The sequence below is a fragment of the Vicugna pacos genome, chromosome 2, assembly GCF_048564905.1.
Source record: "Vicugna pacos chromosome 2, VicPac4, whole genome shotgun sequence".
Taxonomy (NCBI): Eukaryota; Metazoa; Chordata; class Mammalia; order Artiodactyla; family Camelidae; genus Vicugna; species Vicugna pacos.
This window is the reverse complement of record NC_132988.1, coordinates 17,632,663-17,653,308: the sequence shown is the minus strand read 5'-3', so window position 1 is coordinate 17,653,308 and position 20,646 is coordinate 17,632,663. Positions and strand designations below refer to the sequence as shown.

The window sequence follows — 20,646 nt, the reverse complement described above, 5'->3', positions numbered from 1 at the left end:
CTGAGTACTTACTAAATAAATGAACCAGGCAGATTCTCCCAGTGAGTTAATATTGTGTATTGGCTTGGACTGAGTCAGTGTAGAGACAACATAACTTTAGGTCTGGACTGAAGTCAATGATTTTCCATCACCCTTCCCCCTCCCTTGTCAGCACTGGGGGGAAAAATGTCGGAAAAGAAGCAAAAGAGTAAAAATCAGAATAACCAAACCAGTTTCCTGTAAGAATCATCTCCCAGATCAAATGGAGAATTATTTGTCCAGAATCATGGAGAAGGGAATGTAAGAGGATTATATGATTTGACTCGGACTGGACATTGTAGAGTGCTGGTTATAGCCCCAGTTCCTCTCACTTGGCCATCTATCTCCTTCGGCAACATCCAAATAAAGCTGAACCATTCATTCTGAGAAGGCTTTGGAAGCAGCACGTGAAAGAGTAAACGGCTGCCAAGAAGAAAAGCCCAAAGCTGCATGACGGTAGCAGCAGGCTTTGGGATGGGTCATGTGGTCACAGCAAAACAGGGTCACACATCCTAAAGGAAGCTTCCTGACATCTTGGTGCTGAGGGCAGATGGAGTCATGGAGTCCCATGGACCCTGCACACACCTGCTGTACACAGAGCTGGCGTGGAGGGTAGTCCCCTGTCCTGGAAGACCCTCAGAGACTATCACTGCTGGAGCAGACTCACCAGCCCTGACAGCTTCAGGAAGACACAATGCCACCGAAGTACTTACTTTCGTCACTATAGGGCCAGGTTCAGGATTTGGGGACCTGAGTGGATATTCCACTCTGGGCTGAAAAACAGTTACATCCAGAGCTTCCAAGAGATCACACAATGGCAAGATGACCATGAGGACCAATGCCAACAACAAAGGTGCCAGAGGACCACACAGGAACCTATTAAAGAGTCTAGCTTGGTTAAGACTTGATCTACCTGTGCTACTAACACACCCACACCACTCAAGTGTTTGGTCATTCCATTCAGATTTTGTATCTCTGTGGCACACCAAAGCGGTAATTCTGTCACCAACCCACCATGGATAAGGAAGCAACATGTGCAGTCAGATTGTCAGCCACAATGCACGTGCTTCCTTGGCCACCTGCACTCCTGTTCCCACGTGCAGGTAAGTATGTTGCGTTGACCAGGCCACTGGGACAGGATCTGTGAGCAGCACCCCTTCCATCAGACCCACCCATTCTCTCAGATCTGACAACTCGTTTGTTATCTTAACCTCACTGGGGAGGCTTTTCAAAAGATGTCCTAATCACTAGGAGAGAATCTGAAACCCTGTCACTTCTAAGAGCCAGCTTTCCAACCAGGACCCATGGCCCTGGCTCAAGCTCTAAGGACCTCCCCAGCTCCTCCCTTTCTTACCCACTTACTCATTCACAGGCCCCTGTGGTTTACACTCCTACAGTTTTCCCCATTTCACTACCAACCTCTGTGAAAGCAGACCACGTTGGAGTCTCCTTGTACTCGACGTCCCCACTCCTCAAAATACCAGCCCAGTGCTCTGTAAATTCCAAGTATCCAGTAATTTGTTTTAACTGAATAGTACACTGACATTCACCTCTCAGAAAAATTTCAAGCCATCCACCTTTAATGAGGAGCCAACACAAGATCAAGATGTTCCTCCCTATGTGATTGATTTCTGGAGTTTGGTTACTTTTGCTTAAGATATTGCATAATAGGAAGACAGTGTTCGGGATGAGTCCATATTCCCAGCTGTGGGACTTCAGTCAACTCACCTTTAAATCCTAATCTGACCAACTACAAAAATCAGGACAACATAATACCAGTCCTGTCTACTTCTTCTAATTGTTGGGAGGTTAGAAAAAGAAAATACAGGTAAAAGCATTTCATAAGATATGAAAAATAGGTACTTATCACAATAGGAGATGATCTAAAGAAGCAGTCTCATATATTTTGATTCTATATACAGTTGGCCCCGGAACAACAAGGGTTTAAACTGCACATGTCCACTTTTTTTTTTCAATAGTAAATATTACAGTACGAGACAATCAGCAGTTGGTTGAATCTGGATGCATACATGGAGTTGAATCCATGGATACGGAGGAACCAAGGACAAGGGGTCCGACTATAAATTATACACAGATTCCAACTGCGAGGAGGGTCGGCAATTCCTATCCCCTACATTGTTCAAGGGTCAACCGTATACTGAAGCTTCCATACAGAAGTCCCCAGTTTATATAAGGAAAAGTAATTTTACCTCATCCTTCATGCAAAAAATATATTTTTTTAAAAAATATCTACTGATGTTTTCTAATGTAAAAATCACTTTTCCCACATGAGATATTACTAGGCTAATTTGTTTAAGATCATCTAAAATTTAAAAGGAAAGAAAATAGACTAAAAGGCCCCATTCAGCTACTAAAATGTCTGTGGTATGTTTTTCATCACTTAATAGGTTTGAAACTGCAAGAGCAACCCTATAGAAGCCTTTTATTTCCTTCCAGGCCAGATCAACCATATACAAGCCTTTTATTTCCTTCCAAGCACCAGAAGTCTTTCCTTTCTGTCTAGGCACTATGCCAGCTATTTCGGAGGTTGCCACCAGATCAGCGGCTGCGACTGCTGATACTCAGACAGAGCAGAAAAAAGGTGTGAATAATTGAGAAAAGTAAAAATATTACAAGAGACAGTCAATTATGCCTCTGGACTTTTCCATACAAATTTATGATTTTTCTATAAACATTTACTTAGCATAGGACAAAGTAAACCTAGATGTGAGTTACTGTGTTAATAAGACATATTTAAATCAAGACACCGATAGGGCTAGATTTAAACAAATTTCCTGCGAAAATATTAATCTATTCAAATACGCTGACTGTGTCCCCAGTACGTGCCAAGTGCTGCACCAGACATACTGCGTGTCCTGTGATGATGACAGTAAGACACACGCATGTACCACTCCCTGTGCTACACGTGCCGTGAGGGGGTAAGTACCACGAAGTCCTGGAAGAGACATGGAAAAGCTTCCCCGAGGGAGGCTTGAGGCCAAGTGGAAAAATCAATACCTACCCAACTTCTTAGCTTTTTTGCCTAACTATTTTTTAGCTCACTATTGGCTTTTTGGTTGACTCGTAGGTCAACCTTTATTCTTCTTACCTAGGTAGTTTGAGCACTAACTAAGCCATGTGCAGGTGGACAGCTTTTAGTACCACCGGGCCTACGTCCAGTGATAACCGAGAGACTGGTATTAGAGGAAAGGGGAGGAACACAACACTGAAGGCAGAGTTGCCTGGGTTTACATCCCAGCTCTTCCTCTTTTGCACTACAGAACTCTGGACAAGTTTCTTTATCTTTTTGTATCAGTTTTCTCATCTATGAAATGAAGATAATAATGGTACCTATCTCAAAAGGTGGTTAAAAGGATTGAGTTAGTACATACATATAAAGCACTGAGAACAAGGATGGACACATATGATGAGCTATAAAAGCACTGACTATTGTGATTTTGATGGCAAGACCATGTTGCGATTACAGGCATCTCTTGCTGTGCGGGTCAGCAGCCAGCCAAATCCACTTAGGGCAGAGGAACTGCCCACGAAAGTTAAGAGTGCTTCCCGGAATTGTGCGTTGTTGCAGTCCTGGGTCAATCCATTGTCCTGCTGTGCCCTTTTTTCCTTCCAGGTCAGTAGTTAGGAACACGTAGAAAAACACTAGCTGTCCTTCACATCCCTAAGAGGCAGTCTAAAACCCAACATTCGGCTTCTTCCAACCAGTTAAAGGCTCCTTTAATTAAGCAAACAAGCTTCTAACTCAATTAACTTCTTTCCTCTTTCTCTATTGACAATCAATGTACAAAGAATTGGGCCTGAAGTTGTAAAACTTCATCAACCATGGGCAAACCATTCCCTACAGTGGGCTCTGTTTTTTTACACTCAGAAGCATTTCACACACAACTTGAAACTAAAAATGTTTTAAGGCGAGCTACATAATTTCTCCAACAAAAATACTGTTTTTGGTTGGCTACCAAAAGATAACGAAATCAAACAAGTAGAATTCATGTCTCTCTTTATGAACCACTCGAGCATGGCAGATCCTGTTTTAATTTTAATCCAGTTCCCATTTTTCATATGAAAATGTGACTCTGTAGCCCACCTTGAACAGCAAATGTGCAAACACACAGCAGAATAGTTGGTAATTAAAACAACTGGGGAAGAAGCATCAAATGTTGGAGGGATAAAAAGAATAAAGGCATGCCAACAACTCCACGGCACAAATGCAGGGTTTGCAATGGCTTATTTGGACAAGGACTTAATGTAAACTCAAACAAGAATTAAGAGGGGGGAAGGGGAGGGTGGAGGGAGAAATTGGGAGTTCCAAATTTGCAGATACTAACTACTAGATATAAAGTAGGTAAACAACAAGGTCCTACTGTATAGCACAGGGAACTACAGTTAATACCTTATAATGGCCTATAATGAAAAAGACTATGAAAAGGAATCGATATATGTATAATTGAATCACTATACTATACACCAGAAATTAACACCTTGTAAACCGATTATGCTTCAATTAAAAAAAAAGAATTAAGGCATATCAGTTGCAGCTGTCCTTGTTAAGGAGGGCTGCAGAATTTGAAAAGCATTTTCCATAGTCTAACTCACTATGCACTTAAAAAAAAAGATTAATATGTATAAATATATACACCTGCCTTAACACGTATAGTTGATGTCTCAGATTGTTTTTCAGAATTAAACTATCGTGATCTGTCTCTTTTGAGAAAGTAAACCATTCTCAAACAGTGTGAACTTAATGTAACTAATTAGTAATAACACTGTCTCAGAGTCTGGATCTAAAGGACCATTTCCTGAGAAATACCATGGAGCATAAACTACAAAAACTTCCCATAATGAGTGTTCTTAACGGGATCTAGAATATACTTGCATCCATGAGAAAATATGTCTAATCTATATAGAACATTGTTCAATTCTATCCCACTTTATTCTGGCACAGAATATTTGAAAAGATCCTTGAAGGTGAGATTGAGAACAGATACTTAACGGAAATGATTACAACGTAAGTGACCTCATCCTTGTTCTGAACAACTCTATTGGGACCACAATATGACTAAGAGCAAACTAGAGTCATTCTCTAGCTTCCCTGATCCTCTGCCTTTTTTATTAGGGCTACTTTTGAACTGCATTAAAGAGATACCAAAAATAGCAGCTCCTACAAAGAAAATTCAGAAAATGATGAGTCAAATGCATGCACAAATATCTGATATTTGGTGAGTACGCAAGGCTTCTTGTGAGGGGAAACATATTTGAGCCAGGCCTTGACTGATGGTCAGGACTTTAACTGGGAGATACTGGGAGATGAGGAAGTCTCTATTTTAGGAGCAGACTGGTCAACTGAGCTGACCACAAGCAGCAGAAGACTTTACCAGGAGCACATAGTTCTCGACGTGGTCCGAGGTCTAACACCAAAGGAACTGTCTGCAAGTAACAGGAGGCCAGAAATTCCCTTGAGAAAAGACCAAAGGCTGGGAAGTTTGTCCAGAGGATCAGAGGAGCTGCCTCAAGAAGAAACATGGATGGCAGGTTTCCACTGCAGCTTAGGGTAGTGTTGTTCAAACTCTAGTTCACAAAATCAATTTAGTGAATACTGATTGGCATTTAGCTTACAGATTAAAGAAAGGGAAGGAAAGAAGATAGGCAGAGGAGGAGAGAGAAAGGGAGAGGGCAAGAGAGGAAAGTTAACCTTTGTGACTTACACATACAGCAACTATTCTTTGGAAACTTTTCAGTTTCTATCTGTGGATTGTGTATTTAAAAAAAAATGGAAATCACTCACTGAGAGGGCCCTGCGAGTCTAAAATCTTGGCCCTTGATTAGAATGCAGCTCAGTCCTACTCAATTTATTCAGACCATTAGTTTGGGTCCAAGTGTTCCTGGTCATGAATAATCTGCTTGAAAAATCTTACTGCACTAAGCAAGATGTTCTCATTAGATACTCACAAGACACAGTCTGATGTCTTCATAAAGCAAGTACAGTTTAAAAGAGGCGTTTCCAAAGTCTGTGGCAATGCAGTAAAGATTATGCTTGATTCCTTCAGATTGATAGATGCTGAACACCTTCACATGAAAGCTACATGGATAATGCCATCCTCTTCCATGAAGCAGATAATCTCATAGGGAGGATAAATTGAGAAAGCTACAATTAATGCAATAAAGTAGGTGATACTTCACCAAGAAGCAAACAGCTTAAAATGACAGATTACCTCCTTTTATTTATATAGGTCCCTATATGTTTCTTTCCCAAAATATTTTCATCTAAAATGATCCTCCCTACACAAAATTGATTAAAAAATTGAAAAAGAGAATACCCAAAATCACAGGGCTAGTTAGGGATGGGGCCAAGAGAAGAGACAGATTTCATTTATTGATATTTCCCTAACTCCATGGTCTAACAAATCATGGAGAATGTCTCCTACTTTCAGTAGTAACACCTTCGTAAATATATACAAATATATATGTAACTGGCATGTAGCCAGTGCACAGATAAAGCCGAAGAACCTAAAAAAGGTACTTGCCTAGAATTTGGAAATAAAGGTAAAAATAGTCAAATTCTCTGTAAGATACAACAAATATGAACATTAATCAAATAAGAATAGCTAAGAAAAAGTTAGGAGTGGGTTATTGTCTAGACTAATGTTTCCTCAAAATCACTAATGGGTTCAGTGTACCCCCTTAAAAAGGAAGTCTGATCATTAAAATGTAAGTAATCAAAATAAATCAAATCACTGAAAAATATTTTGTTAGTCATTATATACGCAAGCAATCTGATATCAAAAAAAAATCAGATAACAAATATCCAATGTTTATGAAGAGCTGGTTAAAGGGCACAGGGTATCTGATTGCTTCTGCAGTGTGTGTGTTTGTTTGTTTGTTAGCTGGGATGGAACCAGGATGGTTTTCCAAGCTTCATAGTTTAGAGGAAACATCCCACAGATCTGTACAATCCTCTTTATCTGGTTCTAAATTCCCAAAGCAATCTTTCCATAAACAATTTGGCTTCCTGTGCCTTTAGTTCCCAGAAAGGGTAATCTTGGATATCGGACATGAATGCTCCATGTATGGTAAGAAATATTTATGTAAAAATGTTGAGGGCCTATAATACAAACTTATAAACTGGAATTACCTAGTTTGGTAAATTTATTTAAACACCTGCCATCTTGTAAATTTATTTAAACATCAACCATCATACATTTCAATTTACTTGTTCATGTTTTACATCACTTACTCAACTGAAAATTCTGTGAAGGTACTATATACAGGAAGCTGTAGCAAGGACTCAACACATATTTTTTTGAATGAGTAGTGAATGAAGTGAGTAAATGAGTGAACGTATATCAAATTTTGAGAAGGCAATGATAATGACTCAGAAAACTAGATGATATCATCAGTGACAAACCTCTATTATGAGGATAATGCTGATGCTTGCTTGATCGGTTGCCTGACAATTAATTTATAAGCACTTCTGTGTACAATTTTGTGAGATCTTTGGAAGCAATCCTATGAAATAAGGATACAAGTACTATTGCTCCTCAGATGAGAAAACCAGGGCTCAGAGAAGTCCAGGGCTTACCTGGTGACCACTGAGACCACTAGGTGAATAATGGTAGAGGTAGGAATCGAATATCCTTTTTGATTCCTTGGCAAGTGTATCCTTTGCTTAAAGGTCAGGTGGCCCAGCAGCACAGGTGGTGATGCTCACCTCAGCATGTTAAGCTAATGTTGTTGAGATGCTTCTCCCCCAAGATCAGGACTGGTCCTTATGTCTGAAGCAGAGGTGTACCCAAAGGTGGGGATCAAATGACTTCAGCTATAGAAAGAAGGTCTCAGAAACAGGAATCTGACGATTCCTGACAAGGTGTTTCAAGATCAGGTCCCTGGAAGACACGCCCATTCAGATGAGGAAGGAGCCAGATTAGAAGAAAAGCAGTGATGAGAGATGGAGGAGGAGAATTAAGAGAGAAGAGAGTCAGGGAAACAAGAGGAAGTTGGGGGCAGGCAGGCATGGTGTCACAGGCTGCAGTTAGGTCCTAGACGACGAGAACTGAGAACTGGCCACTGGATCTGGTGAACAGAAGTCACTGCCAACCGTTGAGAGGCCCCATTTGGTTAGAGTGGTACAACTTGAGAGAATTGAGGGGTTAAATGAGAGAATTCTAAGCTATACACAAAAATCTTGGGAAACCCAGGTATACTTCAAGCAAGTTTTATAGCAGCTTCAAACAAACACAGCCCACTCTTTCTAGGACTCCTAAGAATGCTAACCTAGTCTCATTTTCTGGGCGAAAGTTAAAAGGTAGGAATGGAAGAAGAGCAGAGACATGGAATTTCTTGCTGCTGTTACTTCTGCTCTGTCATCTGTCAAAGAGGAAAGACAATGACGCTTTCCCAGAGAGCACAGGAGGCCGGAGGGTAGGAAGTACACACAGGCCAGCTTGCAGGAGGGCTCAAGGCTGACAGCCTCTTTCAGGCAGTACAAGACTGCTCCCAGAGGCCATTAAACTCCCACCTCAGGCACAAGCAGTCACCAGCCCCATTGAACAGAAGAGAAAGGCGAGGCCCAGAAAAGCCAAGTGACTGCTGTGGCTGAGACAGTGAGTGACAGGTCAGATTTCCTTCGCCCTTCAAGTCCTCGCTCTGCCTATCAGATCTACTCTAAAGGCCTTTATAAATGTTTCAGTGAATCTTATCTTCATGCATTGGATTAGCAAGATCAACTCCCCATTGGTAATGCAAAATAACCCTGAAATGTTTCATGCCTTGCTGATAAGCCAGAAGCTGAGCTTTCTGTCTGCATTTGGACTGTGATGATCTTGATCTTTCACCTCTAGCAAAAATCTTCTCATGGCTATAATTTTAAAGTTCGTAATGAGCGCTTCATTTGCTTGCCAAGCAGACAGAAAACCTTTTTTTAAATACTCAGACTGCCGTGACCTTTGGTGATGACTTAAAGAGTTCGCCACAGGTAATAATTTTCTTTGCTCAGGAGACATTCTTAAATCTTCTTTGAAGAGATGTGGGCAATAACCTCATTGATGAAATTAAGCGCACACACACACACACACACACACACACACACACACACTTTTAACCTGTCACCTTTCTACTATCCCTGAAATCAAAACTTTTCTTTAAGATGTTTTTGGAATTCTGCTTGACTATCAGAGGGTTTTAAAATTCTTCAAACTGTTAACTAAAGTATAATAAAAACTGCAGCTAAATGTTTACAGGAAAAGCAGCACACTGTCTATCTCTAAACTAGACAAGAGGATGGTCTAAACAAACACAGTACAGACCCCCACACAGAATTTCTGACTGTCCCACCCAGCTGAATGGGGCTGAACTCCCTTGGGGAACATTTTGGGATTTTCTACATTAAAAATGAAAAACAATGATTTTACTGATTCGGGCCAACATAAAGCCATTCTACTCTGTTTTGCCTATCTCTGTGAAGTTTATAACATGAAAAGAGGTTTCAAATAGTGTAGCATCACACTCCATGTCGGCGTCTTGAAGGCTGGCCCCAGATCTTACTCTCCTTTTTTTCCCAATGGCAGAAGACAGTGTCTACATAAAGTGGGTACTTAACTGCTGTTGACTATCACATTCTATTTCTAAAGTTGGTTGGTGGACACAGTCATGTTTAGATGACTGTGTTTTATACACCTTTTGTAGGCAAGATATTTCGTAACTTTAAAAAGAAGGAGAACCCTGAGGACCATCCATTAATTCTAATTCGATAGGTCTAAGGTGGAGATAAGGGTTTTCCCCCCATCACCCTCGGTAATGCAGATGTGGGGTGATACTTTAAGAAACAAAAACAAAAGCAAAGTAAACAAACCGACATAAAAAACGTGCCTATAATCAGTACACTGCTGTTAGTGCTGAAGGTGTCTTATTTTCACGGTTCAAATTATCAGGCTTCCCCGTAAACACAGAGAACATAGTGTTTAGCATAAAATCCTCCTCTCAGATATGCCTAGAAACCCCTTCCTTACTTGCTTTGTCTTTCGCCTATTATAATTCTTAACGTTTTTCTTTTCATTTTCTTTTTTCCTTCAGATATTTGAGGGTAGAAGACTTTAATTCTATTTCTCTCTCTCCTACTTAGTTTAAAATTTTACAAAGTTATATAACCTTGCAACTTTACTTGGGTATTAAGACCTCATATTTACTTTGCATTTTGAGGAGTGGCTTTTAGCTGAATCCTTCCCTATCTCAGCTTGAAAAAAAAGAAATACTGAGGTAAAAGTAGATAATGCATCTCTTCCCAAACTCTACCTTTCTTGCTTTTTCATGAAACAACAGCATAAGTGACAAATGAAATACCTCTATGACAATAATATGAAAACCACGTAAATTTCTCTCCAAATTTAGAGAAATCATTTACCATTTTTTAAAAAACAAACTTCTTTTATAAAAAGGAATCCCTGTGGTAGTTACTATCAGGCAGAAGTCACTTAAATTTAAATCCAGTGATTCTTCTCAACAAATTCCATGAGGTTTAAAACCAATGTAAGGCTTTAGGAAAAAAACTGTATTTTTTTTAACCACAGAACTTAACATTTGGAACAGAAATTTAAACCTAACAAATGTATATAATTTTAAACAAAGACTATGTGTTTATCCTAAGTCTCCCATGTTTGAATACAAAAGAAAACATTTTGATGTATCTTCTTTCTTACCTCTGGCAATGAAATTAGGGTTCACCAAGTCATTACGTTTTCTGTTATTCAAATAAGGAACTATAACTGTGCACGTGCGCAAGCACACACATACACGCACGCACACACCCACTACCACCATTACCATCCATCAGACCATGGCAAGAGCACACTCTACAATCCAGCAGTTTTGAAAAATTGCATTTAAAACACTGGAATGAATAAATAACAATCACAAAAAAGAACATAACCATGTTTCCAATATTTAAATGAAAGTAGTTTAAAATTTTAAAGCCACAAAATAAGACTGTCAGTCAGCTCTCCCCTTAAACAGTCTCATTTTAATACCTAAAGGATAGGCCAGCATTCCAGCATATACGCATTGTTATGCACATACGCAGAGTTCCCTCTGCTGCTAAAAATTATTACAAATTCTAGTTGGCTCACTGTAACAAAAACAACCTAAGTTACAAAAACGGAAATTGTTTTTCAATTTAACACAAAGTAATGAGGCAATTCTCTCCAAAGTGCGAGAGGTGAGTTAAAGGGATGCAGTAACTTTCAATCCATGATAAAAACCTTTGGGTAACCAGTAGTTTTACGGGAAAAGCATTTAAGACGAGAAGGATGTAAGTAACAGAGAAGAAAATTTCCTCCTAAGCTATATAACAACTCTACAAAATAAAATTAAGAGAATCATTTCAAATGACACTATTATACCTGCATACGTCCCCAAAATCATTAAATACAAATTTGCTACACAATTACACATTTTCTTTAACACATGAGAGCATATGCTAAACATGTATATAGATATTAAAGATATATATATATATATGTATACGTATATGAGAGCATAAACTCAATGTAAAGAAGTTTAATAGCACAAAATCTGGAAGGAAAAAGGTGTTTTTGACATGTCCCAAATACCACAAAGAATAGTCAGTTGGAAAGGACAGCGCAACGTGGCAATGAGCCCCAGCAATCCTCCACGCCCACTCCCCACCATGTTGAAACCCATGTGGGTAAACAGCCATGTGTCAAGGCAGCACAGAGAATCACAGAGAAGCAGGATCGAAACCTTCACCCAATGGCACCTGACGCTGGACTCAGCTCTTGAACTTTTTCATTTACATGCACCAAAAAATTCACTTTCTATCCTTAGATTAGATTTTTCTAATAAATTATCCAAAAGATCAGTCTTCCCTTTTACATTAACTTCAACAAAAACCTATATTCAGTTAAATTATTATTTTAGAAAAACATGAAACTTAAAATCTAATATCTTTACTGGCAGAGCATTTTTGTCCATAATCTAACATAAATATAAAATAGCCTATTCAGTTCCCATTAGAAGATATGACCAAACTAGACTTTGCAAGCTTCATTTCTGAAGCTCCATTTTCAATATTTATGAAAAAACTGTATCTTACTCCCCAGGACTACAAAAATGCTCGACAATTATGAAGTTGCACAATATAAGCCCTTGAAGAACTAGACCAATGATGTTAGAAAACAAAAAAGATGTTCACAAATTCAACATTGTTAACATGCAACATTAATGAAAATCATTTAAATATCTACTGGGGAATGAACATGTAGATACACTTTCAAATACTACATGTTACTGTCAAGAAAATGAGTGACCTTTGAACTTCTGCCAAAAGTCATTTGAGAACAAAGAGGGTTTTAAGGGACTCACATCAGAAAGACAGAAAGAAATGACACCTTTAAACAAATTAACACTACTCTCATATATAGCAAAAGAGTCCCTTTCCTCAAATTCTTTCAAGGCAATAGAAAGATAATCATAGCAGGCACTAATCCAAAACTCTGATAACTTCTCTATCTCACTAATAATGTGGCCACTGAAATAATTACTTGACACAATGAAACGCTGGTTAAATCCAACCGTCTGACAATTGCATTCTTACACTGAGAAGCTAAATGCAGCAGAGAGAGAGAAACACACACCCGTGATGCCTGGCTTCACTTTGATGCATGGCTGGATCTTAGCTGGGTCCTTGGTACTGCCTGGCAATGCTGAGACAGGAAGGAAGGGGGCAGGGCACAGCCACTAAAGGAATGACACAGCAGTTAGCACCAAGATGGCACAAAATTCAACTCCCAGCAGACTTGAACCCCAGGATGGTGGGACATTTGACTTGCAGCAGACCTTGAGCTTCATTATACGTTCATTGTAACATATTAACATGGTAAGTAGCATTCCCACAGGTGCCATGACAGTCCTGAGGCTAACCATCAAAGGTCAAAAAGTGGGTGGTGGCCCGATTCATGGGAATCCCAGCCCCTTCCCCAAAGTAGCTGGAATAATCCTCCCACTGGTTAGCATACGAAATAACCAAGCCCTTAAAAACTAACAACCCCCACACCTCATGGCCACTTCCCCTTCTGAGACAGACTACATCGTGTCTATGGAGTGTGTATCTATTTTACTTTAAACTAAACACCCACCCCCACGCCTCACGACCTCTCTGGCCTTCTGAGATGGCCTATACTGAGTCTGTGGAGTGTGCATCTCTCTGAATAAACCTGCTTTTACTCTACTATGGCTCGTTCTTGAATTCTTTCCTGCGCGAAGCCAAAGACCCTCACTTGGTGGGGCGTGCCCCAGGGACTCAACCAAGACCTGGGACATGGCCATCCTCTCGTGCCCCATTTTCCTGTATCAATGCTACCACACTCTCCAGTTGACTCACTCTCCTCAGCTGGATGGCAATTCCACATTCTCTCCTCTCATCTCACACATGAAGCACCTAACCCCTCATCGCTTTCAGCTACTGAGAAAAAATAAAATCATCAGAAGAAAGCTCCCAAGTGTGTCCCTTCGACCCATCTACATGGATCTATTTCCACACACTCGACCTTCCCTCCTGTTATTATGAATAAATAGTCCCAGCTCCTACTGAAGCTCACACAACCCGTTACCATTCCCTTCCACTTGATCAAACAAATGACTCCAGCACTCTCTCTTAAATCCACAGCTCCCTCTCTACTGCATGATTCCCATCATAATGGAAACATGCTGTCCTTCCTGCATTAAAAAAAAACCTTGACCCCATATTTCTCTCTAACGACAGCCCCATTTCTCTACTCCCTTTTATCACAAAGGACTTCAAAACAGTGGTCTATATTTCTTGTCTCTAATTCCTCTCTCCCTGTTTTCCTTGAACTCACTCCAAACAAGCTTTTGCTCTTATGTTCCACCAAAACCACTCTCGTCAGGGTTACCAGTAACCTTCACATAGCTTAATGCAATGTCAATTCTCTGAAGTCATCTTACACAACTCATATCTGCAGAATCTGACACAGCTCACCACACCCTCTTCCCTGAAACACCTTCCTCACCTGGGTTCCAGAGTACTATGCTCTCTTGTTTTTGCTTCAGTCTCATTAATTATGCTCTCTCTGTTGCCTTTCCTGGTTACTCCTGTGTCTTGACCCCTTAACGGTGGAGGATCCCAGGGCTCAGTCCTTGAACCTCTTCTCTTTTTCTCTTTTCTATCTCTGCTCTTTCCCTAAGGAATCTCACCCAATCTTGGCTTTAAACACCATTTATTCACTGATGACTCTCTAAATTATGTTTCAGGCCACTCCCTGAACTCTCAACCCTTGTATCTCTAACTGCTTGCTTACATTTTCATTTGGATGTGTAATAGGCATCTTAACATGCCCCAGAAAAAAAAAAAAAACACCAAAAACTCTTGATCTTATCAATATGGCTGACATTACAAGTGTTTGTCAATGTCCAGGTCTCCTCTCCCTCAGGGCACATGAATGACAACACATGGTGAGGCCACACAACCTGCTGTGGCCAATTTAATGTGAGCAGAAGTGCCAGGTATCATTTCTAGGCTGTACAACAAAAAGCACACTTGTGATTCTCCAATCTCTCTCTTTCCCTGCCGTGGCAACTGAAAATGCCTTGTGTTCCATCCAGATGGTGTACCTTCAAGACATGGAGACTCCACCAACCAGGCTTCCTTAGCGATGGCAAAGACCCTCCCACTGAACCACACGGGACAGGTACCACTAGCAGGCAATAAACCTTTATGCTAAACAAATCACTAAGATTTTGGGGTTCTTAGTTATCACAGTATAGCCTTGCCCACCAAGACTAAATACCCCCAAACCTGCTCTCATGTAGTCCTCTTTTCTATCTCAGCAAACGCCATCTTTTCAGTTGTTCAGTCAAAAACCCTTAAGTCTTTCTTTCTCTCACATCCCACATCCGATTCAGCAGCACATCCTTGCCTTCAAAATATGTACAGAATCCAACCACCTTTTATTTCCTCTACTATCATCCTGCTCTTCAAAAGACACTGGTAACAAAATGAGAAGACAAACCACAGACTTGGAGAAATATTTACAAAGCATATATATATATGATGAAGGGCTTGTATCCAGTACATACAAAACTCTCAAGGTTCATCAGTAACAAAACAAAACACCCGATTTTTAAAAAAGCAAAATTTTAATAGGCATTTCCCCAGAAAGACATGGATACTAAATAAGCACATGAAAAGATACTCATGTTCACCATTACTAGTCACTGGGGAATGCAAATTAAATTAAAAACACAATGAGATATCGCTACGCACATATCAGAATGGCTAAAATTTAAAAGAATGACACAACCATGCGATGTGGAACACTGGAATTCTCATATGCTGATGTTTAAAATGTAAAATGGTACAACCACTTTGGAAAATACTTGGGCAATTTCTTAAAAAGTTAAACATACACCAGTGGTAAAGAGAAGAGTGTTTGTATATTGATAGGCATGGTCCACTCCAGAAGCTATTTATAGATGATTTATATTTATTGGTGATTCTTCCCTTGGTTGAAAGGTCCTAAAACACACACCTATTAGATAATCCAGCCATTTCACTACTAAGTATTCCCAAGAGAAATGAAAGTATATGTCCACTTAGAGATTTGTACACAATGTCCATAGCCCAAAAGCGGAAACTGCCCAAATGTCCACCAACAAGTGAATGGATAATCAAATTTTGGCAAATCCATACAAGATACTACTATTCAGCAATAAAAAGGACTGAATTATTGATACACACAACAGGTGAATCTCAAAATAATCATGCTGAGTAAAAGAAGACAGAAATGAAAAAAAAAAAAAAACAGAGTACATGCTCCATGATTCTATCATACAAAACTTTAGAAAATGTAAACTAACCGATAGTGACAGAAAACAGGTCAGTGGTTGCCTGGGGAAGAGGGACGCTAAGACAGCAGAGAGGGATGACAAAGGCATACAAGGAACCTTTTGAGGGTTATGGATAAGCTCACTGTCTCAATCATGGTGATGGTTTCACAGGTACACACATATGTCAAAATGCTAAGTTGCTGAAATTTGTCCAGTTTTTGTATGTCGATGATATGTCAATAAACCTTTTTTAAAAAAGAACATAGCAGGTGCTGAATAAACATTTTTGGAATGAATAAAATGAATGATGATGAAAATAGATGTGAAGAAAGCAAAATCCTGAGAATGAATTGCAGTCAGAAACCCTTGTATCTTCCCTCATCCAGCAGTATTCTTTTCTGAATGATGGCATATTAGTAGAAAAGGAGGAATAAGCTACTACAAAGCAGAGTCCAAAGTTTTAGGGCTTTTCGGCCAAGAACCACCTACAAGCAGCTCCTGAAATAGACAACCGCTATCTCGAATACACAAGCATTTTTCTTTTGCCACAGTCCCCTAGCAGTTGGATAATTTCTTTGAACTTATCTTAGAAATCTGGCCTCATTTCTCCTTTTTTATCACTTGAAGATCACTTGCCATTAAACTTATACTGACCCTTTTTCCATGAACGTAGTCTGCCCTAAATTCTTTTAAGAACAAAGGAATGGCCATAGCGGGTGTCCTCTCAGTTCATGTGTCTTGGATGTAAAAGTCCTTTTCTTTGGATTCCTTGTCCTCTGTCTCCTAATTTCCCACTGAGATAGAAAAATCATCATCTCTATTTCATTTTACCTCCCTTGCTCTTCTCTTTGAAATCCTAAATTCCACTCATTATCATCTGTTTTAGCATCATCCTAATACATGAGGCCACCCACTTCTATCATAAGCTGCTATAGTTACGCATTTTTGTGACATGACTCCTTAGACATAAATAAAAGAAAATAAATAAAATAAAATGAAATAAAATGAAACAAAATAAAATATAAAAGCAAAGCACTCATTTATAGCCCCATGACTCACCTCATTTCCACCAACCGCCTTGGTTAAAATCACTGCAGAGGACACAGGGGGAGGCATGCAACCTACTGTCTGCAAACTGAAAAACAAAAGAAAAAGCAATTATAAGTAGGTTTTTTTTTCAGCTATAAATAGTTTTTGCTACATTCATTTTAAAACAGCAGAGCTGAGTAACTGTAAACAGGAGTCTGTTTATTGACACACATACTTGTTGAGATGAGACAACTCTGTTGAGGCAACATGGCTTAGCAGATGATACAAATGTGTGGGGAAGTTCTCACTCCATTCCATGGGCCTGGGTGTTTTCATTTCTCAAATTACTTAAACACTCGCACAATTCAAAAAACAATCAAGTTACAGTGAATGTGGTCATTGAAAGATAATCAAAATAGTAAATCATTTGGGGAGCATATATAATCTTAGTTATTATCAAGTATCTTTCCCTTCCATTTTTTTTTTTTGTAGGAAGGCTTTTGGAAAAATAAAACTTTAAAACCTCTTCCAAAGTTCAAAAGTATTTAACAAATCACAAGCTTGTATTTGCTGATTCCTTCCAGTGAAACAGCAATTCTCAAACTTGCATCTCATAGGAGACATTTTCGTATTGCTGTAGTATCATTACAAAAATAGGCATGACACAATTATACACAACTTGGATTCAGAACCTGTAGTAAATTCTAAATTTGATTTTTATTAAAGTATGTGTACACTCCCCAGATCATGACAAGGAGTCTATACTCTTAGTTTAGAATAGAAAATACATTGCATGATAAGCAAGTGAAATTATGAATAGTAAATCCAAGTAGTTACAGTAAAAACAACTTACTCGACATTTATACATTCTAGGGACAGTGAGTGGCTGACCCACCTAAAGTGGAAAGTTCACACAGGACTCAAGGACACAGAGTATCTGGCTAGTATTTTGAATGTAGGCTCACAAGTGATTTTTATTCAATTTTGTAATAATGTATTGTCTAATCTTCATGCAATGAATTTATATTAGTTCTCAAATACAAGTTTTAATTAATCTTGACTGACAACTTAAGAAAAAAACCTTAAATGGAATTTCCAGCTCAGCTCACTTCAGTGTGATCTTTTAAGGTTGATTTTCCCAAGTGATCTGTAAAGCAGTCTGTCCAAATATGAATTCCCAGTCTCAGAGCCTTCCTGGTCATCTCACCATCAACAGCACTAATACTTACTAAGTATTTATCGTTTGTTGTAGACACTGTCCTAGACACTTTACTACTTATTCTTCACAAGTCTTTAAGATAAATACTATTATTATTCTCATTTTTCTGAAAACTAAAGAAAGGAGTTCAATAATAGAACTGAATTCACAAAGCCATCTATGCAGGGTTAAACGTTTATTCTGGAATCCAGGGACAAAGACTGACCGAAGCCGCCTCCTCCAGCCTCCCTGCCTTCTCTCTTCCCTACCACCAATACCAGGAACAGGTCCTCTTAGGTATTTTCTACCCTTCTAGCATTTTCAGTCTTTCCCTCATTTCTGGTCCCTTCCCTTCTATGTACAAAGGAGCGTTCTCTCTAACCTACACATTGAAAAAAAATCACTAACCTATACACTGAATACATATGCTTTCTATAGGGAGGATACTACACAAGGGTATAAAAAAAAGAACAAGATGTCATTCCTGACTTCAAGGAGGCAGAACATTCAACAAACAAATGTAGGTAACTAACCTCGAAATTAGTACTGTTGCCTCCTCAAGATGTAATCCGACTTTTTTCATCATGGCTCATTGTTGTGCCCCACCTCCATGACATTACAGCTCATTCTCCCTTTGCTCCCCTGGAATCTGACTACGCCCCTTCTAGTAAAAGCAGCAAACTTATAAGTGACCAGTGATCTCCTAATCACCAAATCCAACATCCTTTTCCCTATATTCATTCCCCTGACCCATCTGCTTCTCAAAGCACTGTTTCCTTGTTTGCCATAACATGTCGTCATTCTAATTTATCTCCTGTCTTTTAAACCAGGCCATTCTAGTTTTTTGCTGGCGACTCTTGTCTTCTTCTCAATCTTACTTTCCAATCTGAATCTATCAGAATACTTACAAATTAACATCTCTAGCCCTAACTGCCATTCCCAAATGTGTAGCTGCCTATGACTACCGCGTCACATTAAATACATCTAATTTTGAATCTATATATTTTCTAAAAAATCCATTTTGCCTCTCAATTAACCTACTTTTATCAATGGGACATTTTTTTTCCCCTAATGGTGCAGTTTGAAACTTTGGAGTTCAGTGTGGCTTCACCTACTCCTCATAAACCAATCAATCACCACAACCAACTTTCCATGCTTTTCCACGACTGTGGCCATCATCCCTCTTCAGATGCTTTTCACCCAAGTCTAGACATTTCCAAACACCTCCTGAATGGTCTCTATACCTCCGCTCTTTCCCTTTAACACATCAAGGTAAAAAGTATGTGCTCAGAATTTATTTCGGTGACTTAAACAGAATCCTAATGTAGGAGTCTGCAGCTCCCACAAGCTAACATACTAAGTGTGTATTCTCAAACTGAGGAGGGGAAGGGAGAAAAAGTGAGTGAGGTAGTCTACTTTTGTGCGCCTTTAAGTTTAATATCCTGAGGTGAGAACTGTGTGCTTTTCAGCATACTGAGATTACAAGCTCTACTCTATACTCAGTATAATGCTACCAGATAATCTCCTTAATGACCACTTTTAAGCATATCATCTTCTTGCTTAGCACATTTAAGAACCCTCCATTATCTACAGATTCAAACCCAAACTCCTCAACCCAGTAGTTCCGATCTTCTGCAACTCTGGCCTTTTCAGGAAGTTTTTTATCTTTGTCTAGCACTAATGCCTCATTTTTTAATCTTCTGCTTTAGGAGTACACAACCCCTGCTGAATCTCCTACCTTTTAACTGATCACAACACACATCTAACAAATCACATGCTGCCCCATTTTGATCGGTTGCTATACACATCCAACTAAATTGGAAGCTCTCTGAATACAAGGAAAATGAGTTAATATCTTCCTATTTCCTGAGTGCTCCATATGGGGCAGATACTCGGTAAATACTGGCTCTTAATACACGTCATACATTGTTGCTCTACAATGATGTCATCATATTTATGTGGCATTTCATGTTTTCTGGTGAAATTTTATGTTCATTCTCTCCAACCCAAACTGGCCAAAACAGCACTCTCTATTTCCCCCACCTCGTCCTAACCTATTTTTCTCCAGCTAAGGAAACGGAGCCACCAGTTACCCAGTGACTCATACCCCAAATCCAGAAATCATCCTTGACTCCTCCCTGCTCTTCTCTTTCTCTACGTCCTATCCACCCATGGGTTCTGAGAGCTCTAAATTTAAAGTATATCCTAAAAAAATAAAGAAAACGAAACAAAACAAAACAAAACAAAACACATCCTCCATACACCATCTCTCTATTGCACTGCTACCTTACGACACTAGCCTCCAAGCTGGTGCCTCAGCTTTCTCTCAGGCCCTTCTCCTGTCTAGTCTCCACACACGAGCTAGAAGAATCATCTGCAAACAGAAATCAGACCACATACTCTTTCATTTAAATCCCTCCAGTAGCTTCCTGCAGCTCTCAGAATAAAATCTGAATGATTTACCATAGCCTACAAGGCTCTGCATGACCTGGCTCCCGCCTACCTTCAACTCCAACTCATATTATTCG

General features: G+C 39.4%; 1 protein-coding gene across 4 annotated transcripts in view; it reads right to left on the bottom strand.

Moving 5' to 3' along the window:
- SLC10A7 (solute carrier family 10 member 7) overlaps positions 1 to 20,646 on the bottom strand; it is a 221,543-nt gene that overhangs the window by 185,960 nt on the left and 14,937 nt on the right. For all 4 annotated transcript variants that reach the window (XM_006209928.4, XM_031692479.2, XM_072976117.1 and 1 more), the window contains exon 4: positions 16,951 to 17,026. In XM_006209928.4, coding sequence (XP_006209990.1) covers positions 16,951 to 17,026 — 76 coding nt within the window. The remainder of the gene's footprint in view (positions 1 to 16,950; positions 17,027 to 20,646) is intronic.